This window comes from Sinocyclocheilus anshuiensis, unplaced genomic scaffold, assembly GCF_001515605.1.
Source record: "Sinocyclocheilus anshuiensis isolate Anshui unplaced genomic scaffold, SAMN03320099.WGS_v1.1 scaffold734, whole genome shotgun sequence".
Taxonomy (NCBI): Eukaryota; Metazoa; Chordata; class Actinopteri; order Cypriniformes; family Cyprinidae; genus Sinocyclocheilus; species Sinocyclocheilus anshuiensis.
Genome location: NW_015544176.1, coordinates 322,386 through 340,236, shown reverse-complemented (window position 1 = coordinate 340,236; position 17,851 = coordinate 322,386). Strand labels below are relative to the sequence as shown.

The 17,851-nt window shown below is 36.3% G+C and overlaps 2 protein-coding genes across 4 annotated transcripts in view; both read left to right on the top strand.

The window, feature by feature from the left end:
* The window catches only part of LOC107696212 (Y+L amino acid transporter 2-like), a 14,249-nt gene extending 1,790 nt beyond the window's left edge, over positions 1–12,459 (top strand). For 2 of the 3 annotated variants that reach the window (XM_016496455.1, XM_016496456.1), the window contains exons 2-10: positions 1,302–1,870; positions 3,995–4,120; positions 4,767–4,911; positions 5,914–6,037; positions 7,582–7,685; positions 7,782–7,878; positions 7,993–8,142; positions 9,014–9,197; positions 10,687–12,459. In XM_016496455.1, coding sequence (XP_016351941.1) covers positions 1,435–1,870; positions 3,995–4,120; positions 4,767–4,911; positions 5,914–6,037; positions 7,582–7,685; positions 7,782–7,878; positions 7,993–8,142; positions 9,014–9,197; positions 10,687–10,784 — 1,464 coding nt within the window. In that variant the 5' untranslated portion in view covers positions 1,302–1,434 and the 3' untranslated portion in view covers positions 10,785–12,459. Of the gene's footprint in view, positions 1–1,301; positions 1,871–3,994; positions 4,121–4,766; positions 4,912–5,913; positions 6,038–7,581; positions 7,686–7,781; positions 7,879–7,992; positions 8,143–9,013; positions 9,198–10,686 lie in introns of those variants that run through there. The other variant, XM_016496457.1, reaches the window with a different exon arrangement.
* Positions 12,460–13,643: 1,184 nt separating this feature from the next.
* LOC107696210 (protein FAM65B) overlaps positions 13,644–17,851 on the top strand; it is a 73,243-nt gene continuing 69,035 nt past the window's right edge. Inside the window, exon 1 of the mRNA XM_016496449.1 lies at positions 13,644–13,752. Within this exon, the coding sequence (XP_016351935.1) occupies positions 13,677–13,752 (76 nt within the window). The 5' untranslated portion in view covers positions 13,644–13,676. The remainder of the gene's footprint in view (positions 13,753–17,851) is intronic.

Sequence of the window (17,851 nt, the reverse complement as noted above, 5' to 3'; positions counted from 1 at the left end):
TGATACTTTTCTGTCAGGACATACATTTTCCCTTATGGAAATACGGAAATTAACAATGGTTTTACTATAGTAAAAGTGCAGTAACCATGGATTGATTGTCATTTTTTTAACCCACAGTTTAACTACAAATATATGGTTAAAAGGTTAGTGTAATAAAATCATGGTTAATTTTAATGTGTTTTCCGATAAACCTAAAACACAATGCAGTGCAAAATTCAAAATACATCATATTGAGTTTACATACACTGTCCCTAATTTTTAAAGAGTTTTTTTTTTTAATTAATTAAAATGTATTTATTTATTTAATTTGGAGTGTAGAGAAAAGTCTTACAAACCGTATCCATTATATAAAATTGCAATGTTAAAGTTAAATAACAATGTTCCCTTTACTAGAGACAACAAAAATCCCATATATATTCTAGTTCAAATTTAAAATGGGCAATATTGTGCTGAATGTAGAACTGGATGACAACAACAATAATAACTAAGTACAAAAAAAATATATATATATTTACTAGAAGCTGGGTGTGCTCCTCAAGAGGACTAAGGTATTGTAAATTTATTAAAGTCTTATATATTTTATATTTGCAGTTTTTCAAAGTACAACTGTTTACATGTAGTAGAAAGGTAAGCAGAAGAACGTGAAATTGAGGAATGCTTTTCTCTTTTCTGTTAAATATTGGCATGTTCATTTTTAACTGTCAAAGTAGGTCCGGCATCTGGATTTTTTGACTTGGCTTTCTGTTGAAGTCAGCTTTCAGAATATACTGTACAGTGGCCCCAAAATGATTTTAAGTGCTTAAGCCATACTTAAATGGCTTTCAATTTAAATTCTTTATCGTATCTTTACAATTCCTTAACATTGTCATGCTGTTCAAATGAGTATGTTCCCACATAGTTTTAGTGTTCAGTGAAAGTCTTTATCTCTAGTAGATGTATCTCTGAAGCAGTTAGTTCTGCAGGCTGTTGTTGATGGCCGCACCCAACCAAGCGTTGCCTGGTTGTCTTCCCACATTGTGCTGGTTTCCTCCTGATGTCACTGGCACTGCACTTGCTCTATGGCATCCTGGGCAGCAGGTGTGGGCGAAATGACTGAGGCTCAATTAAAGAACTTGTTCTCCGAAAGGGCTTGTTAAAATTAATGTTGGAGAGATTAAGCTACTATTTTTTTTAAGTGTTGAACGAGTCTAAACTGTTTTGTGTTTTCAACAACATGCCACAGATGCAGTCAGCAGTTGAATTTAACCTACAATATTCCATTAACTGTGTTTGATCTCTTTTATCTCCCTGATTTGATACAGAAAGAAATCAATGATGAGACTCGGCTGAAACTCCAGGTTTGATGTGTACAGACTCTTGTGTGGTTGATGGTCCGACGTCAGATTCCTGATTCTTGATTTTTGCAGTACCCCTGCCTCTTGAGTTGAGTTCATCATGGGGGACGCCGACTCCACCAGTTCCATGCATCTAAAGCAAGAGATCTCACTACTGCACGGTGTCTGCCTCATTGTGGGGAACATGATTGGCTCAGGCATCTTTGTTTCACCCATTGGTGTTCTTGAGAAAACAGGATCTTACGGTCTATCTCTGGTGGTTTGGGTTATTGGAGGAATCTTCTCTGTTTTTGGTGCCCTGTGCTACGCTGAGCTGGGCACAACCATTCGCAAGTCAGGAGCTAGTTATGCCTACATCCTGGAAACCTTTGGGGGCTTCCTTGCATTCATCCGTCTGTGGACCTCGCTGATGATCGTGGAACCAGCCTGCCAGGCAGTCATTGCTCTTACTTTTGCTAATTACCTAGTGAAACCGTTCTTCCCCACCTGCCCGGCACCAAATGCTGCAGTACGGCTCATTGCAGCTCTCATTATAGGTAAGAGCTCCTGCGCTCATCCATGCATGCTTTGATAAACTTACATGTAACAGCACTTGAAACTAGTGTAAATAGTGGCACAGTAAAGGCCGGCTTTCTCTGAGATTCACTACTGTTTACTGTTCACACAGCGCAGTGTGTATGAGATTACCCTGAAAAGAGTGCTTCATGTTAACGTATGTCAAAAATAAATCATACCAATTTATGCTTCTACCGAGGATCGTGGTATTGATCTGCATACCTTTATTTACATAATTCTTTTAGTTTGTATGGTTGCCTTACAGTCCCTTTTTTTCATTTCATACAAAATAGAAAATAGCCTACATGTATTGTAATATAGTAACTTCATATACACAACATTTCTGAATCCGTATTGTTATTGTTAAAACAAAAACTATTACAAATTGTTTTTATTAATTAAAATAAAATATTAGATGACAAACTTAAACTTACAAAACACAAATGAAAATTTGCTTTGGCAACTAACTGAAATACTATAAGTTAAAGTATTAAAATAACTTCAATAAAAAATACTTAAACATAAAAAAAAGCATAAAATTAATAAAACAAACTCAATTTAAAATGAAAACTACAGATATGAAAATAAAGCTAATTCAAAATATTATTAGTACATTAATAATACTAAAATAACACTGATCTGAATGCTAGGAGAGTTTGCGTTTGTTTCAGCCCGTTTCTCCCGTAAACCCCGGGTGCTCATGGTGCATTTTTCTCTACAATGTTATTTCATTCATTTCCTTTTTTATTTGTTCATTTTTGGGAGGAAATTTGTGTTTTCTTTTTTTTTTCCCCTTTTGATTTTCTTCATACTAAAACATCCTTGCAAATTGCAAAAAAAATAAATAAATAAATAAAATGGCATATTTTATTTCCAGTGAGTTAAATCTGGGAACCCCTTTTTCCTTTATCAGAAAGTGCAAATATACTTAGTTTCATTTTTGGGTGAACTAGCTCTGTGGTCTCAGCGGTTAGATAGATTGTGTTGTTTCAGTATTAACTTGTTGAAATTACACAGTCCAGCAGGTGAGTCTGCACTGCAGTGTGAATAAACTGTCATCACTTTGGCTAAAGTACATGCTCATACGTTTTTGCGTAAACTTGTACTTTGTCCGTGTAATTTGTCAAAATCAAGTGAATACTGTCTCTACAATTTTGAAGCATGTGTTTTCTGTTAGTTCAGCTGTTAATTCCACTGCGGCTGCCAGGCTGTTCTCTCCATTCGTCTCAGTGTTAGTTGGCATTATTTAGGCATTTTATTTGTCAACCAAATACTTTCCATTTGGACTGGAGTTTGTAACCCTGCCAAGACTTCCACAAAACCTTTTTATGAAGTCATTGGTGACTGTTTCCACAGAGATCATGTGCAGTTTGTTTGAGTTTAAGGGAATTCTCGGGTATTTGTCACCTGTGGCATGTTTTGCTACTTACTGTGACAAAGTTCACTGAAGTACTTGTGAAACAGGCCTAAACCGAAAAGCTTATGCGAACATGTATAACAGTGTAATTCTACAGGGTTTAATTTCCTTTTTGTGACAAATAGCACTTTATTTGGACTGTACAGTCTGTTCATCAGAATGAGGTGGCATTTGAGCTGTGATTAAATCAGGTACAGAAATACCTCAATTAATCTCCTGGGTACCACAGTGCCGGGATGTCCAGTCATGATGGTATCTGCAATTCTGAGAGACTGTTTCAAGGAGTGAATTACTGTCAGACTTGGTTTGTTGGTGAAATTAGATGCCAGGAGTGTCAGATGAATGGAGGAACTTGAATTATCAGTCTGTAAAACAGCAAAAGGAGGAGTTGAGGTGTTCTCTGTTCTGAAAATCCTTACCCGCACCCTAATTTTATTGCCCTGGTCAACATGTCAGTTGAACCTAAATGCTTAAAGAGGAACTTATGACACATTGGAAATTTACATTCATCTATAAGGAAGTAGTAAAAGTAGTTATTATGGAACACAATTGCACAATGGAACTATTACACACATGATCAAAAGGAACATTAAGAAGTTCCAGTTTCAAACAGCAGTTGAAATATATTCGGTATACTATATATTGTCTGGCTTTTATATGGCCATGTCTATCTCTGTTTGCTTTGCAGGTCTTCTCACCTTTGTGAACTGCATGAAGGTGAAATGGGGGGCCATTCTTCAGGTCATCTCCACTGTGGCTAAAGTCCTGGCTCTCATTGTCATTATCATTGCTGGAATGGTTGTGCTGGCCCAAGGTTTGAACATGCTGACACAAATGTTGTTTACTATATATACTATATACCATTATTACTGTTTAAAAGTTTGGGGTCAGTATTTATTTATTTATTTTTGTAAAGAAATAATTTTTATTCAGCAAAGACTTTTAATTTAATTGATCAGCGTGACAGTTAATTGTATCAATATATAATGTTTATATAATGCAAAAAAATTATATTTCAAATAAATGCTGTTGTTTTCTATTCATCAAAGAATCCTGAAAAAAATGCACCGCGGTTTCCAGACAAAAACATTAAGCAGCTCAAAACATTGATAATAATAATAATTGTTTCTTGAGCAGCAAATCAGCATATTAGAATGATTTCTGAAGGATCATGTGACACTGAAGACTGGAGTAATGATGCTGAAAATTCAGCTTTGCATCACAGGAATAAATTACAATTTAAAATATATTAAAGTAGAAATCAGTTTTTTTTTAATTGTAATAATTTCACAATATTAGTGTTTTTGCTGTATTTGTGATCAAATAAATGCAGCCTTGGAATATAAAAAATAAAAAAAAACTCTTATCGACCCTATACTGTAGTGCTACACATTTATATTTTTGTGAGTCATTACTGTTTGTTTTTGATTTTTGACTGCATTTGCATTGCTGTGCCACAGGAAAAACAAACAACTTTAGGGATTCATTTGAGAACTCTAAACTGGATCCAGGAAACATGGCCCTGGCTCTGTACGCCGCTCTGTACTCGTACTCAGGCTGGGACACCCTGAACTTCATCACAGAGGAGATTAAAAACCCAGAGAGGTACTGATACTCATACGATATGATACGATACACTTTATTGTCAGACTGAGTATGAAATTTGTCTTACGTTACAGCAGGTTCACTCAAGGTTACAATACTTTATCACATAAACAACACAATGCAGAGCTTTCACACACATACATAAAAAATTTTTTTTATATGAGTTATTCAGCGCTAATACAGCTTGATGTACAAATTAATTCTTTAACTTAATTCGGCTGTATCTTGGGACCTTATATCGTCGATTAGATGGCAACAATACAAATTCATTATACAACACATGATTAGGTTCAGAAACAATGTTATTAGCTAATCTTACAAGATTATTATGGTAAAATAGTTCATATGCTTTTTGAAGTGGCTGACCCACAATTTTGGAGCACATTTTTAGTAAGTTCATTAGCTTTGTTTTTAGACTAACAGATAGACTCATATAGCAAACCGAATTACAGTACTGCAAGACACTCATGATTACAGACATAAAAAACAATAAAATAATCTGCTTTCTTGCTCCAAATGACCTCAATCTACGGAGAAAGTAAATTCTTTGCATTGATTTTTTACAGATACTATCTATTTGATCTCTATATGATCTCTATGAACACTTTACTCATGACATTTCACTTGATATAAATACATGTTCCACTCATTGCGAGTAAGAATCAATAATAGAAGTATTTGTCATGTCACAGCTTAATATGTGGAGACAACTCTAAGTAAGCCATATGTGGGTTGATTGCTCTGAAAAGTTTGAACACTGTGGCTCTATATTTCTTTCAAAATATTGCTCCGTTTGTTTGAGCAATTGACTCAAATTGGTTCAACCAATGGAATTAATTTGGGGCGCATTGGGGGTGTGTTTGGAAAACAGTCATTATTTTTGCAATCCTTTGTGGTGCAGAAATTGCACACTTCATCTTGAATGAATGTCCAGCAGTTTTGTTGCAAATCAATCAGGAAGATCAAATATGTAAGCAAAATCTTTTTTTCTCTCTGCTACAGAAACCTGCCATTGTCTATAGCGATCTCCATGCCTATTGTCACAATAATCTACATTCTGACTAACATCGCCTATTATGCAGTGCTGGACATGAATACACTGCTACAGAGTGAAGCTGTGGCTGTGGTGAGTAAAACCTTCTTGAATATCTGTATATTTCAAGCTTCTGTAGCAAAACTAATTTTTAATTCACATGATCTGGGATGTCACATGGAAGTTAATGGACAGCATCTGTTTAGTTTATTTGCTCCAGATTTGATCATGTTTTCATCTCCTGTTACACTGATCTAGTTAAGCAGAGCAGCTTGAGGCAACGTCTTCTCTCTGGAGATGCTTGATGATGTTAGTCTACATCCACAGACATTCTGCTGCCTGTAATTATGCTAGTATGCTGCTCTGTGGAAGTTTTTATGGCCAACAAAATGTATTTACTGTGTTTGATAAACTGTTTGTTTCTGATGTGTCCAGTTCCATTTTTATACACAGAGACAACTGTACGTTCTTCCAAAACATTGCTCTGTTTGTTTGAACATCTAACACACTTACATTAGTTTAACCAGCTGCATGATTAATCAGAAAAAAAACAAAATTTCAATATGGCTTAGTGAGGTTATCTAGTCGCAAAGGCTGCAAATGAAAGAAATATGTGCGTTGCATGTATCAAGAGTGAAGCGCGGCACTGTGTTTATTACTCTGAGCAGTGCAGAGTAGTTTTTTTTTTCTTTTCTTTTGTTCTTTTCTGTGTTTCAGAGCGATTCGGTTCACAATAAATGCTGCTCCACATGAACTCATCTCTACATCTGCTCTGAGCCTGGTTCACTTATGCATTTGGGAACACAACATGCACTGATAATTTTCCTAAGCAATGTGAAGTGCTTATGAACCGGCTGCTGTCAACAGAAGGGAAGCTTTAAGGGCTCCCTACAATTTTCCACCAAAATACAAGTTTGATGGTTTAACAAAATTAAGATAGTTGTAAATATTAGTATTGTAGTTTTACAGTTGCACTGTATAAAATGAGATAAGTATTTTTATTACTTTACTTTTTTATTTTACAGTGAAATTTTCTAATTTTGTATTATATTTTGTAAATATAATATTTATATTATTATTATTTTGTAGTCATATTGATATATAATCACACATTTTTTGGCAATTAGATGTTTTCCACAGATCATGCAGTCTTATCTGTGGTACCGACCAGCGACAGAAACATCTTTGAAAACAGTTATTATTTTTGGGGATATACAATGTATCTGTAGCATATGAGTTATCAAGATTTTTTGTATTTATTTATCAGTATCTGTTAGTATTGTTTACGTGATTGTTCATGCTCATTTCCCTTATTTTACATTTAGATTACCTTTGCCATCATCTAACACTCACGTAAAGTTAATCTTTAAAAACAGTAATAATTTAATAAAAACTGTTAAATTAAATCTTTAACAAATCAAAATATATATATATATTTTTTTTGTTTGTTTTTTTTCATAGTGTACATTATAATGTTGCGATGCCTAAATTCACTTGTAGCATTTAAAATGGCTCATTTTAGTGTTTAGTGTTCAATTTTTAATTATTTAGACAAACTAGTATAGGGTGTCAGGCATTTATTGATTATTGGTCATAATGAAAAATAAAAAACACTTTTGGTTTTGTATTTAATACAGACGTTTGCTGACTATGTGCTGGGATATGCTAGCTGGCTCATCCCGTTGTCTGTGGCCATCTCCTGTTACGGATGTTTAAACTCCTCTATCATTGCCGCCTCCAGGTAAAGATCTTGTTCTGAGTCTTCTGTCGTTTCTGTAGTCGATGCAAGGTGGCAGGAACTCAGTTTCTTAGCCGAACCCCTTTTTTTTCCTTTCAGGCTGTTCTTTGTGGGTTCGCGTGAGGGCCATTTACCCAACATCCTCTGTATGATCCACATCAAATGCTACACACCAATCCCAGCCCTGCTGTTTAATGTGAGTAAGCAGGCTCAGACATGCCTTGTGCTATGTAGAAAATCTTGAATATCCACATTATATACTAAAAGCAGGACACTTCATTCTGATCTGCTTTTTTCCCTCCTCCTACAGGGTGGCATGTCACTCATATTTCTCTGCGTGAAAGATGTGTTCCAGCTAATTAATTACTTTAGTTTTAATTACTGGCTGTTCATCGGCCTTTCTATAGGCAGTCAGATCTACCTGCGCATCAAGGCACCTGACCTGCCCCGTCCTGTTAAGGTAAGTCAATAGCTCTGTTACAAAACACAAGCTACTGTGCTACTAACCATTATAATTGACTGATTCTGAATTGTCTCCATGTACGCAAGTAGCACTCCTCATGTAAAGGAGATTCTCAACTCAATTCATTTCAATAGAGTGCAACAGTCGGGTTCCAGTAGTAAAAGCCCATTCATTTTCACCATGGGAGACTTGATATTTAAGAATAACTTGAAAACTTGAAGACCTGAGCTACGAGGTTGTTAATCAGTTGTACATGCTTTAAAAAAAAAAACTACATTACCCATGATTCTGCAGACAAATTCAAAGAATTGCCACAAGCAAATAGAGCCAGAACATTTCTTTAGTGCCCGTTTACTCCCCCTACAGTAGTCTCTCAAACTACTTATATATATATATATATGGCAGTTAAATTAAACTAAATTAATTAAAATGTTGTTACCATGTACATAATCAACATCTTTAATTTAATAGCTTTATATTTTATCTGTTGATTGTCATTCACAATGCTCTTTCCCTCATTAAAGCAATTATGTTGTGACTTATCTTAATGCTGGTTGGTTTCAAAGATTTCATACCAAAAATACCAAAGCCGGTGACAAAAGGGCCTTTTCTCTCTTTTTCTTTCTCTCTATCTCCATGAAGGATATGTGTGATTCTTAGTCAAGATAAAGTATCGTAGAATGAAGGATAATGTTTCTTATCTAATGGAACAGCCTTCACATCAGGAGAGCATTTATGATGCCTTAAAATACTCAGATAATTGCCAATGTCATATATTTAATACTTGCAACAAAGTTGACATTTTTATTTCATTATTGCCCTGGTTTATGATGTGCTTAATTGACTCTCTGTGTTTGTTTCCGTGTAGTTGAGTCTGTTCTTCCCTATAGTGTACTGCCTGTGCAGCGTGTTTCTGGTGATCGTACCGCTGTACAGTGACACTGTAAACTCTCTGGTGGGAATCATCGTCGCTCTCTCCGGGGCTCCTGTGTATTACATATGTGTGCACCTCCCGCCCAGCTCCCGACCCGCCTTTCTGGGACACATGCTCGGTGAGTGAGCACACAAAGCAAGAATCTCTCGTTTTTCTTGTCTCATTTCTAGTAGTCCAGCTGGGCACCTGCAGTACCTCCACAGCTTTGGTTTCTGCTGCAGGCTGTTGGAAGTGTTTTTGTTTTGAAACATTCTTTTATGTGCTACACCCAGGTTCTGTTTACCTTCTAGGGGTTTTGGTGCATATACACATAATTGTGGTGATGTGTAATGAATTTGAACCCAAGACGAATGCATTGTTATGAAATGGGAGTATTGTAACCATATAAGGTGACCGTGATTTCACCAAGTACAACATCCTTGTTGATCCTGGAACAACATTCCAATCAACCAATCAGAATTGAGGCATAACTTTTCAGTAAATATGTTTTAGGCTTACGATCAGGGTTAGGTGCTTCTACACCCTTGTAAATGAGCTATCATTTCACACTGATTTTAGGAATAAATTATGGGTAAGGTTAGGTTTAGGGGTAGGGATTGGGTTTAGTCTATATTTTTGGACAGTAATGTTGATCCAGGATCAACAAAAGATGTTGATCCAGGAACATGTCTTACTTGGCAAAATCACGGCGACCAACCATATAATGATCCATATGTACTCCAGTGCAAATCGCTTTACAGTGAACAATGACTTCAGTTTTCATCCATCTGAGACCGCTGTTCTTATACCTAGATAGGCTTTCATGAATCCGGAGTACATTACAGAGAAAAAAAAAAAAGATTTCAGTCATTTTTGATTCTTTTTTTGGTCATACTTTACATTACATCGTTTATGATGCAGTTGTATTGAGTAATAAAACTCAGCTAATGTGCTTAATATAGACGATTAGGGAAAGAATGTCATAGAAATTCAGGTGTGGTTTCTTTAGTCTGAGCCCCGTAAACAACCACCTAGCAACGACCTGGAACACCCTAGCAACCATTAAACAATGTCTCTGCAACTACTTAGAACACCCTACTATTATTAGAGTAAAACTTCCACAGGCACTCACTCACACAGTAAAAACTGTTTGCTGTGCTGACTGAATTCTCTAAAACATAAAAGTGGTACTTCAAACTCAAATTTCTTCAAACTGTGAATGAATCACACTAGATATTATTATTATTATTATTATTATTGCTGTATTTTTATTTAAAATGAATGTCATTTTATAGTTAGTTTTTTTTATTTCACTTTAAATTAAATCTGACAGCCCTTTTCATTATGTATAACATGGACATATGATGTAAAGTATCACCATGTTTTTAGAAACGTTGATGGTTTGAGTTCATAAATCATAAAAAAAAACTTGAGCCTCAAGTTTTTAAAGCAGGCAAATTAATCAATAACATTTTTACCTTAGACATATGGACCTGACCAGTTAAGAGGTTTTCAAGGAAGTATAGCCTTCTCTGACTGTTTCGTCTGCCTGTAGTCTTGTACACGGATTGATATAATATTCTGGATGATTTTCACATACTGATCTTTGATCTTTTTCCTTTTTTCAGATGCAGTTTCATTGCAGACACAGAAACTGTGTTATTGCTGCGTGGCAGAACCCAGTTTGGACCTGGACAATCCGCCCGAGGATCACAAAAAAGAATAAACATCGGCTCTAAAGGAAGCTAAACCAAAGAAGCCGGATTACCCAGATGTCTTTGAGAAGAATCCAAAACTCAAGCCAGAACCGCACATCTGCAGCTTCCAGTCTTGAGCGTGCAGGGAATTAAGCACACAAGTACACACACCCTGTGCCTCTGATCCCTCAGACCTCTGACTGTGTTCAGTCCAGTGGACACAAGAATGTGACGGTGATACTGTGTTTTTAACATTAGGTTTACCTCCTTGTTTTATTCATAAATGTTTATTATATTTGTCCTTTTGTGAGCTTCTGCTGTTCATCACGTGACATATGTCTTCTATGACACTCTACTGGAGATGATCAACTTTTGTTAGGCCTGTTAATTGAAACATGGCAACTTTAGAGATGTTCAAGATGCATTTTTGCTGGATAATGAATTTTGTTTACTGGGATGAAGGACTGTTTCATAAGTTCTCCAGACTTGAAAGCCATACCTTTTTTTTTTTTTTAGTTATAACTCCAGTTGGGAAAATTACTTTGTTACTAAAGTTACTCTGTGGGCCTTAATTCAGCTTTGTATAAAGATTTCTTCCTGTTATCGAGTGTGTCCTAATAGTCCAAAGCACAGTATGTTTTGTCATGTTGTCCAGACCAGAAAAGTGTGGATCTGTTGTTTTTAGATTTTGCTTTTATTTTTAGTGAATAATATCTTTCCATTTTGTTCGTATCATTTAAATGACTTTTTATTCTGGATAATTTCCTTGGCCACAAAAAGCATGATGGTATGCATAAATGGTTTAGAAAGCAGTTTTTGGGAGCACTGCCACTATGTATAGAAATGTGTTTACCGGACAGTTATCATACAAAACAGCAGAATTTGAGTTTACGAGAGAGGAATCGGTGTCTTGACATGTTCACCAGTTTTGGTCATTCTCAACTTCAGATGTTTCTAAATCATTTTATTTTGTATGATTGTTTACGCACAGACATCACTTTAAAAACTGATGGTCAGATGTGACATTTTCCAGGATTTCTAATGAGTCAATCAGTTCCTCATCAGATGGACTCATTAGAATAATAGGCCAAAGAATTGGTTAAAGGAATACCAGCAAATATGTAAAGATAGTAAAACTTTAATATATCTTATAAGCTGCTAAATTACAGTACATCATGCTGTTGCCCTTGTATTCTGTACTTCAGCTCTTGATTCCATGCACAGTTCATCCCTCTGTCCAATACAGTAACCAAAGTCCTATTTTAATCCATCCAGAATATGTCCTGCCCTGATATTGTTAATTACCGGTACATGTAATTCTGACCCAGCTCATTTTGTTTTGCAAATGGTTGCGTCTTAGTCATCAAAACAAAATATTTAAATGTTGATCATCTTCATGTTTGTTCTTGTTCTGTGATAAATATTCCATACATTTTTCCTTGTGCCATAAGTACTGTATATTATACGTGCCTTAAAGCAGTTGTGATTTTATATGGCCAGATGAGCAATATTTTGTGCAGGACGTTTACATATTCTATATACAGTCTTTTGAGAGTTGATGTTATAAACCTATATGCTCTTCTAAATGTTCTTCCATTGCATTCCATTATGTTTTATGTTCATGTGAAACTGTTCATTGGTTTCTTTTATTTATTCCATAGATGCAGAATTGTAGACACTATGACAATAAACATTAAACAAAAAGAAACTTTCAGTCATTTTACTTATTTTTTAAGTCTAAGGCAAGGATCACAACTATTGATCATACTTATGATACAGTAGTACATTCGTGCTACACACATGAATGAAACCTCAGATCATGCAGCTTGAATATCATGAAGGCGACATCCTGGGGGGAAAAAACAACCCATCCTAGCAACACACTTAAAAACCAGAACTGCCTGACAACAACAAGTGTTGAACAGGTCATCACAGAGTCTGTGTATCGTAGAAGACCACTAGAGGGCGACATAGGATTACAACTACTTTATTCCATCAGCATTATGTGACGTTCAGAAGAAATAAACAGTTTTGAAAGAAATTGGATTGAATTGAATTGGATTTTGATTAGTGTGCTTTACATGAAAGCCTCTCATGTTTATGTTTACCATGTTTCACGCACTGCATTCATTACTTTATAGTTATTTAAAAATAGTGTCTTTAATTAGTATTTGAAGCAAATTGATCTCCTATTTTACTGAAACATGGTCTCTGGCTAGTTGTGTTTCCTGACACAGTATTAAGCTGTTAAGAACAGTGTTATTTTAGTATTATTTATATAATATAATTATATTATAATTATTTTGAATTAGCCTTTATTATTTTCTTTTTCATTTTAGTTTTATTCTAGATTTTTTAAAGTCATTTTAGTACCTCAAATTAAAGTTAGTTGCCAAGGAAACATTTATAATTGTAGTTTTTGTAAATTGAAGTTTTCCACTTGAGAGTGAGGGGATATGCCAGATTTCACAGACATTACTTAAATACACCTTTCAGGTACACAAAGGAGTCAAATATATAGTGCATGCTCCCTGTCTGGTATCCAATCCCATCTTTTGTGCGTAGACATCTAGAGTCACGTTTCAATTCGGGGGTGTGTGTGTGTGTGCCCAGATACCGGCCATGGATAGGTGGTGCTCCCTGGATCAAGACAAGCTGAGTGGCGTCTATGTGTCAGAGCGGCAGAGGGAGTTGAGTTCCCCTGACTCATGCATAAAATATAGATCTCAGGCAACGCAAACAGACTTGTTGAGACAAGAGATACACAGCCAGAGAGAGAGAGTCCGCTTTGAATACTGGACAAAGACCCTCAAAGGGTCCAATGTTGTCTTTGGATATGAGCTCATGTTTGGGGGACAAGAGGAGAAGTGTGGGCTGATGCCGGTCAATGACGTCCTGTGGCCACGATCTGGCGCACAGTCATGGAACTGTCGCGAAAGCTACACTGGATCCGCAACCGGCCCTGGAGGGCCCGGGCCCGTCACAGGAAGTTCAGCAGTGAGTGTGATATGTTCATGTGTGTGTGTGAAAGAACATGCTGGAATGGTTCATGAATATATCTTTTCTCAGCGTAAATGGTCTATTCTTATAGACTTTCGAAAATAAAGGTTATTTGTGGCATCTGTGGTTCCATGAACAACCTTTAATATCGAGGGAGCCTTTCTATTCATGATTCTTTATAGTGGAAAAGGGTTCTTTAGATTTAGAAATGTTGTACACACGAAGAAAACTTGTTCACTGAAAGGTTCTTTGTGGAACCAAAATGGTTCTTATGTGGCATCACAGCAAAAACCCTCTTTTGGAACCTTATTTTTTAACAGTGTAAATGGCTCCTGAAACTGAAATGATGTCCTGATGGTATCCATATCTTACCTTGGTTGATAACACATTCAAATCTGTCTGGAATTTCCCCTGTATGTATTTTGAATGGGTCTGTGTTCACGTTTGTGTGTGAAGACAAGGAGGGAGAGCATGAAGGGAGTTTGAAGGTACACAGTGTCCACAATGACTCGTCTTCTAGTCACTTTCTGCTCAGAGATAAACACCATGGGTGCTCGGGATCGAGTGTTGGACGTGCTCTGACTCACGCTGGGCTCTGATTGGCTAAAGGCCAGCACTGCTGATTGATGATGTTCTTCAGATTAGCGGCAGACTTGTGTAGCCAGCGGTTCACTCAGATGTGAAATAACAAGAAGTTTAATGTGTCTTAGTTTTAGTTCTACTTCGAACCCATAGTGTTGAGTAAGTAGTCAGTGGCCATCCAATCAAAATGTTCCCCTAACTCACGGATTTCGGACTACAAGGGATCAAGGTTTGGCTGGTTAGCTTAAGCAGTTAGTTTCTATTAGTAACGTTAGATGTCATAACTTCACCATTATGCAGGAAAAAACATATTTAGAAGGCTCTTAAAACCTGGAACTTCAAAATGGACTGCTGGTCACAAACTTAGCATGTTCTATACTGTAATTAAGACAAAGCTGCTGGTTTTCAAACATTTTTTATTTACTTCTGGAATCACACAAATAACTGATTCCATAAGTTTTAAGAACTGTTAATTAAATAATCTTATAATAATCAATAAATAATCTTAGGTCACCCCTTTGAAGTTTGGCCCCGTTTGAGAACTAGTCCTTGTCATGGTTTGTTATTAATTAGATCCTACCCTTTAATGTCATTTTTATATGTTGGATGACAATATTGTTCCTTTTTTATCATTCCTTTTTTCATTCCATTTTTATGTCTTGTATTGATGGAACTGAAAATATATAATAAAGAGAAAGAGAAGAAGAAAAAAAGCTGTATTCATTATAATTTAAAGTTTGAAAGGATTCAGGGCATTGGGAATATTTTCTATTAATATTATATTATGGATAGTTTTTGGTTGCAAGCATGGACTGAGGTTCGCTGTTTTCTAGCCCTAGTTCATTAAGAAACATTTACATATTGAATTTGTGTAATTTGGTGTCTGTGTGTTGTGCTCTTGCACGCAGTCTTGTCTGTGTCTGAGAGAGAGAGAGAGAGAGAGCTGAAGAAATGTGATAACTAAAGTTAGCCAAGCACTAGGCACATGTGTACATTAGGCTGAGTGGACTGAGTAAACTGATGCTGTTTAGTCTGCGCTTCGTCACTGTGAATGTGCTTATATACAGAGCCAAGTACAAAATATGCAAATATGGGCAACTTAGAAATGCCTTAATGTGTTTTATTGTGACATTTAAGCTTAAGGATGATAATTATGGTATAATTGTGTGTCCGGATTTGTGTTACTGTGATTTAACTGCTTTCTTCTTCCTCTCTGGTTAGCCACAGATTACTCATACTGAACCTAGCAGTCTTGGCTTGGGCTCAGACGAGCATAATCGTGTAAAATTAATCAGATGTTTATTAAATAGGACATGATGTTGATTCGCCCGTAGTTTTGTCTGGATCTCATCACCCCCATGTCAAAATGAGTACAGCGCTATCCATGTTTGCATTACAAGGAAAGGAGAGAGAGAAACAGAGATGAAATACTGTTTTACGTGTGACAGAAAAGATTTAGTTCAGGCTCATCAGCCGAATGCCCCGTGACAATAGGGGGAACCCATGTCCTCAGAATCCCTTTGCATAGCTAATTAACAACAGCCATTCTTTAGCTCTGCAGCTAAGGTGCAAATCATTCCTCTACAAACCTAAACATAACAGCTACAGCTGATGCTGCTCTGGGGATGTTGACTATTTGCCATGAATTCTGCCCCAGTCACTCCCAGACTGGTATTAATTTCTGCCTGTTTTTCATTTGGGGAGCATCTGATCTGTGCAATGCTATTTAACTCAGACATGCTATGTAAAAGTAGGCTGCCTACTGTATTCCACAGATATTGTTTCAAAAAATGGGAGGGTGCATTCACAATTCTTCTGAAGTGTTATTAGGCCCTAAACATAATTCACACAGTGTGAAAGTAGCCTGTGTGAATGCAGATGCTAGCTATGCCAGCTAATAACTATGCTAGCTTGTTTTAATGTGGTGAAACCTTATAGTATAGCTAAAATAACCATAAAATGTCTTCTTTTACGGACAATTTTGGGATTGCTACACTCTAAAAAATGCTGGGTTAAATACAACCCAGTGCTGGGTAAAATAGGGACAAACCCAGTAATTGGGTTGTTTTGACCCAGAGGTTGGGTTACTACCCAGAAGGTTGGGCTAAACATTTAACCCAACCGCTAGGTCAAAACAGCCCAATTGCTGGGTTTGTCCCTATTTTACCCAGCACTGGGTTGTATTTAACCCAGCATTTTGTAGAGTGTACTGTCAAAATAGAGCAATAGTTTGGAGATAGCCTAGCTAAGCAAGTTTGCTAAGGTCCAAATGTTTTTTGCAACTTTTTTTCTTTCTTTCGACTTGGTACCGAAATACCGGGTCTTTTGACAACACTAGAATGGAGAAAAAAAACTTGGGAGAAACCAGGCTCAGTCGGGGGGCCAGGCATTTCAAGGTACTGTAACTTTATCACCCTTTGAGTCCTGAGGTTTGTTACTGCAAGTGAGCACATTACACCATGCCCTAACCAAGTGCTATACACCATGACATGCCATAAAACATTTTTTAATCAGAGGTTTTGTCCTGCCTGCCATTCTATTTTAGGGTACATTTAAACGATAATGATGTACCAAAAATGGAAAAGTTTTCTTTTGCGTTTTTGAAAAGTCTTGAGCACAGAAGACAAAAGTGTCAAAATGATCCCCATTCACATGGATCCACGAAAACGACTAAAAACACTGCATTATGCATGCCAGGCCAGTAAAAACACTACACGCTTTTGCAAACCAATAGATTGAACAAAATTTCACAAATTTGCATTTTTGTAGTTTACACAGAGACAATGGCATTGTTTTCATAATTGCACTTTGAAACCCAAAAGTTTGTGTTTTCAGGTGCCCAAAATGCTGCTGTCTTATAAATAAATGGCCAAAATACATAAAAACTTTACAGTTTTTTTAGTTTAAAAGTGGTGTTCTGTTTCTTCTGTTTCTATGGAAACTGTGACAGTGATTGCCACAGGTATTGATTATGTGCTATATTTAATGTCAAAAGGGTCTAATGTGAGTTTGAATATCATTTTGCTTGACCTTTATAGCCAGACTGAAAGTAACTATGGATAATTTACCTCAGACCTTGAAAATAAATTAAAGGAAACATAAACATTAAAACATTAAAACTGTGAACTCAATGAGAACAACAAGAGTATTCAATGACAAAGAGTATATCATATTTATTTTTAATCATTTTAAAATTATATAATAATTATGAATTAGATAATGCATTATCCATTTTGTTGTGAGTGCAGAACGCTCTTTGGGGTATCTGGGTTTTGGAGAGAGTGTGTTTGGTAAAAATTAGCAAAGTTGAAGGAAATATGCTGCTCTTTACAATGCTGTAAGCAATTTCATTTGTTTTGGTAACTTCTGCTCTTTTTACTTGACCACATGTACTTTAAAAAAAAAAACAGATCCCCCAAAGACATGTCAGCCCAGCTGATGTTGCAAATCCCACTGCGCAAAATCATTCACTGGCAGACAGCGTTTACGATGGACTGGGTTTCTTTCTTTCTTT